The sequence below is a fragment of the Solanum tuberosum genome, unplaced genomic scaffold, assembly GCF_000226075.1.
Source record: "Solanum tuberosum cultivar DM 1-3 516 R44 unplaced genomic scaffold, SolTub_3.0 scf00389, whole genome shotgun sequence".
In the NCBI taxonomy this organism is placed as follows: domain Eukaryota; kingdom Viridiplantae; phylum Streptophyta; class Magnoliopsida; order Solanales; family Solanaceae; genus Solanum; species Solanum tuberosum.
Window position 1 is genome coordinate 34344 of NW_006239314.1, and position 4828 is coordinate 39171.

The following is a 4828-nucleotide window of genomic DNA, read 5'->3' on the forward strand; positions in this document are numbered from 1 at the left end:
CTCCACTTGACTCTGGAATTCAAACTAGATCCAGAACAAGAAATATAGTTGCATACTCAGCCTTTATGTCATCCATTGAGCCAAAGAACATCAAAGAAGCCTTACATGATGCAGATTGGGTAACATCAATGCAAGAAGAACTACATCAGCTTGAGAGGAGCAAAGTTTGGCACCTGGTCCCCAGACCTCTCAACAGAACTGTTATTGGGACAAGATGGGTCTTGAGAAATAAACTTGATGAGCATGAGACCATTACTAGAAATAAGTCAAGGCTCATAGTGCAGGGGTACAACCAAAAGGAGTGGATTGACTATGAAGAGACCTTTGCTCCTGTAGCTAGAATGGAAGCCATCAGAATCCTGATAGCATTTGCTGCCCACATGGAATTTAAGCTATTCCAAATGGATGTCAAGAGTGCCTTCTTGAATGGGAATCTGAAAGAAGAAGTGTATGTCAAATAGCCCCCAGGTTTTGAAGATGTAGAACTACCAAATCATGTGGTGAAATTGGATAAAGCTTTGTATGGTCTAAAGAAAGCTCCCAGAGTTTGGTATGAACTCCTGTTAAAGTTCCTCCTTGCAAATGGGTTCAAAAGAAGTAAAATTGATAATATCTTGTTCTTAAAATCCAGAGGTAAGGAGTTGTTGATTGTGCAGGTATACGTAAATGACATTATCTTTGGAGCTACCTCAGATTCACTGTCTAAAGAGTTTGATGATTTGATGAGTAGTGAATTTGAAATAAGCATGATGGGGGAGCTTACTTTCTTCCTAGGCTTGCGAATCAAACAGTCCCCTCAGGGTACCTCCATATGTCAAGAAAAATACATAAAAGAACTACTCAAAAAATTTAATTTGCTTGAGGCAAAAGTTATTGATACTCCTATGAGCACAAGTGTGAGACTTGACTTGGATGAAGATGGTGTTGAGGTTAATTAGACCATGTACAGGGGAATCATTGGGTCACTTCTGTATCTCATTGCAAGCAGGCCAGACATAGTCTTCAGTGTAGAGATGTGTGCAAGGTTTCAAGTTGCACCAAAGGAGTCACATTTGAAGGTAGCCAAACGAATTCTGAGATACCTGAAGGGAACTCAGAACCTGGTCCTCTTCTATCCAACATGTGATACACTTGATCTAATTAGTTATGTTGATGCTGACTATGCAGGCTTCCTTGTTGATCGAAAGAGTACATCAGGCATGGCACACTTTCTTGGATCATCACTGATCTCTTGGGGGACAAAGAAGTAGAATTCAGTTGCATTGTCTACAGTAGAGACATAATATGTGGTTGCTACATCATGTTGTGCTCAGCTTCTGTGGATCAAGCAGCAACTGGAGGATTCAGTATTCTCACAGACACAATCCCTCTAATATGCAACAACACCAATGCAATGAATATTGCCAAGAATCCTATTTAGCATAAGAGGACAAATCACATAGATGTGAGGCATCATTTTCTAAGAGACAATGTCGAGAAGCAAAATGTGGTGATGAATTTCTCCAAGACTGAAGATCAGTTGGCTGCTATCTTTACAAAACCCTTGAGTAAAGAATGTTTCATCAAAAACAAGTTGAGGTTGGGGATGTACAAGATCACCTGATTCCTTGACAAGTTGCACAAAATCTTCCATTTGATTATGTTAATGAGGGCAGGTATCTATACTTACTATAATACACGTCATTTGGGAATTCACTTCTGATACCATAATGCCGGTATACACTCATGGTATGTCAGCTGAAGGGAAGATCTAATCATACAGGCAGGGCTCATACTAAATGGGACCTGGTCCCCATGAGGTTAGTATCACTTGCGCTACACTGTATATCGGTCCACATCACTGCCACGTATCTCTCTCACATTCATCGCGTCAGTTTCAGACATCTTTTCACTTTTAAACCAAAGGTCTCTACTGTTGGGGACCTGATACCCTCTTGGCTTTATATATAACTTCTCGTAGTGAATCTATAGCTATAATCTCTTGGAATATTTCCTATTGTGATTCAATAATCTGTTATTCAAAGTATTTTTCTTTCTTCTTCCAAAATGACTAACTCTGATTCTTCTTCAAAGCTCCCCATCTCTTAAGAAGTTGAAAACCCTAGGTCATTCAACTTCTCCATTCCCCTTCCAGACGAGTCTCCCTCGACTCCATTCTGTGGAGTTAGTGAAATGGATGAATCCATCACTTCTCTAACTGAAGTCATAGTCTCTCTTATTCTTCCTTTTGAGGATATCTTGGCTTGTTCCCCTACCTTTGTTTTATCCGGTGAAAAATCCCAGAACTAGGAGGTGCAATTTGTGATAAAACCTAGTGTTAAACCACTCTTTGAAGAAATAGAAGTGAGTTCCATGGATGTTTCATCTACTATGTCTGAGAGACTTTTTGAAGGGGATTTGCCTGAGGGAAAGGGTCCCAAATCGTGTATTCTAGCCGTAGGGGCAGAGCTGGTGGTTGTTCAAAGCTTGGCCTCACTGAGAGGAGATGTTCAATCTACTATACTGGAGCATGAATTGAGGTCACCGGATCAGGACCCTCACATAAATCAACCCTTGTTTGACCAAATACCTAGATCTTTTGACGTTGAGAGTGACAAAGAAGAGAAACAAGAGGTTCCATTAAAATGGAGCAAAAACAGGGTGCGAGGAGCGAACACTTTCACAATGGATATTCCCAATTTGGAAACAGTCAAAGGCACTCCTGAGGCCACTCTTACTATTGAGCACGCTAAATATGCAAAAGAGAGAAAAAGAAAAGGAAAAGGAAAGCTGGTTGAGACTCACTCAAAAGGGGAAAAGAAGAAGTATGAGACAAGAAGTGTAACCCAGAAAGTTATGGGAAGTTCAATTACAGCGAATTTAATCCAAATGGACAGAATAAGAAAAAAGAGACAAGAAGGGCAACTGCCTGAAGAACTCATATCAACTCTTGTGTTTATTGGAACCAGTGAGACTGAATCTGATTATATCACTGCGCATGTGGCGAAACGAAGAAAGGAAGCTGAGCATGAAAGGGTTAAATCAAAAGGAAGTCAGAAGATTGCAAAGAAATCTCCTATGAAAAGGGAGAAAGTTAGAAAACAGGTGGCTGAAAAATCAAAACCCGTAAAGGGACCAGGTCCCAGGGTTCAAAAACAAAGAGAAGAAAAGGAAATGACAAGGGAGGAGCGGATAACGAGAACGGAGAACCAAAAGGTTCTGAATGGCAGAGTACTTGACCCTGACATTCTAACCAAATTTGGCATATCAAATCTTTTTTATGCTGTCTCCATTCAAGGTTGGAACCATCTCTTTGAACCTCTAGTTCCGTACTTGCACGAACCTGAGGTGAGTGAATTTTTCTACAAAATGAAACTTCTGGAAGGTGGTGGAATCACGACTACTGTCAGGAATGTTGAAATATGTCTGAATGAAGAAATCTTGGGGATCATTTTAGGGGTGCCTGTGGAAGGAATTCAAATGATTGAAGGTTGTAAACCATCTGGTCACTTCACAAAACCTGCCACAAAATATGGAGATGTCAACGGTGCAGGGTTACCGAAAAGCTTCTCAAAGGGGAATACCAGTTGCTTTTTGAGTTCATCAACAAGGTGTTGGTGCCCAGAACTAAAAAGAGAACAGTGGAATCTGTTGTTGATCTTTTTCTCATGGAGAAGCTTGATGAACATGAAGAGATCAACCTCCCTGCCATTATTCTGGAACACATGCACAGGGTAATGACTTGGAAAAAGGCAAAACATGGGATTCCATATGGTTACTTGCTGAATTTTGTATTGAACCATTTTGAAGTGCCTTTAGGAAGAGGGGAACTTGGTACCACCAAGTAGATGTTCACTGCAGCCACCCTGCTGGAATGTGAGTGTGTTGAAGGGAAGACTAAAGGTAGATCATATGTGGAAGATGTTCTAGAGCAGCAAGCCTCTTTTAAACGTGAGGTATCTGATATTACCACAATCTTAAATGATAAGGAGGTTGAGATTATGCAACTGAAGTCTAAGTTGCAAAAGGCTGTCTCAGAAGGACCTGGTACCACTAAGGTGGATGATCAGGTGGTGCAAAAGTTGAGGGATGAGAATGAAATGTTGTTGAAGACAAATGCCTCACTCAGTGAGGAAGTTAAGGCTCTTAACAAGCTACTCATCCAGGCTCATGAGAATGCAAATGAGCAGATGCTGCTGCTAATGAGCACCCTAAATCCCCTTCCCCCTCTGTCCTAAACAAGTCTTGTTTCCCTAGTTTCATCTATTTCAACTCTGGATTAAAACTCATGTGGCTATGTGTTGTTTTGACTGACTACTGTGGTAGGTTTTAGTGATCTAATGTTATTTGTTTTGTGCCCTGTTTAAGTATGGTTTAATATTCTCTTTATGCTTACATGCATATGTTCTGTGTGGCCTATGACCCTGAGTTCTTCAATGCTTTGCATATAATTTGAATATGTTTACTGCTTCGCCTTTTCAATTATGTCAAAAGGGGGAATTTTGTTGTAAAGTTGGTTGTGGAATTAGGAAGCTGGTTGTGGAATTAGGGGTACTGAACTAAGGGGGAATTCATTGTATCCTTGAATGAATGTTGTTACACTCACGTGAGGCTTCGTGTAGGTTATTTGTCATCATCAAAAAGGGGGAAAATGATAAGTGCTAACGCTCCTAGATGTTTTGATGATCTCCTCACAAGTGCATGGACCTGGTCCTCTGTAGAGTATGCTCGTCTAGTGTCATATGTTGTACAGCTGGAAAAGTTGTCTGCGTCAGAATGTTGGTCAAGTTGCAGTGTTCTACACCAATCAGAAGCGACGAGGTTGTTTGTACATTGGATAATATTTCTT

General features: G+C 40.6%; 1 protein-coding gene across 1 annotated transcript; it reads left to right on the top strand.

Moving 5' to 3' along the window:
* The first annotated feature begins 941 nt into the window (after positions 1–941).
* On the top strand, positions 942–1420 carry LOC107057862 (uncharacterized mitochondrial protein AtMg00240-like). Its single transcript, XM_015302924.1, has 2 exons — positions 942–1197; positions 1314–1420. The coding sequence occupies exons 1-2, from the start codon at positions 942–944 to the stop codon at positions 1418–1420; spliced, it is 363 nt and encodes a 120-aa protein (XP_015158410.1).
* Positions 1421–4828: the final 3408 nt, after the last annotated feature.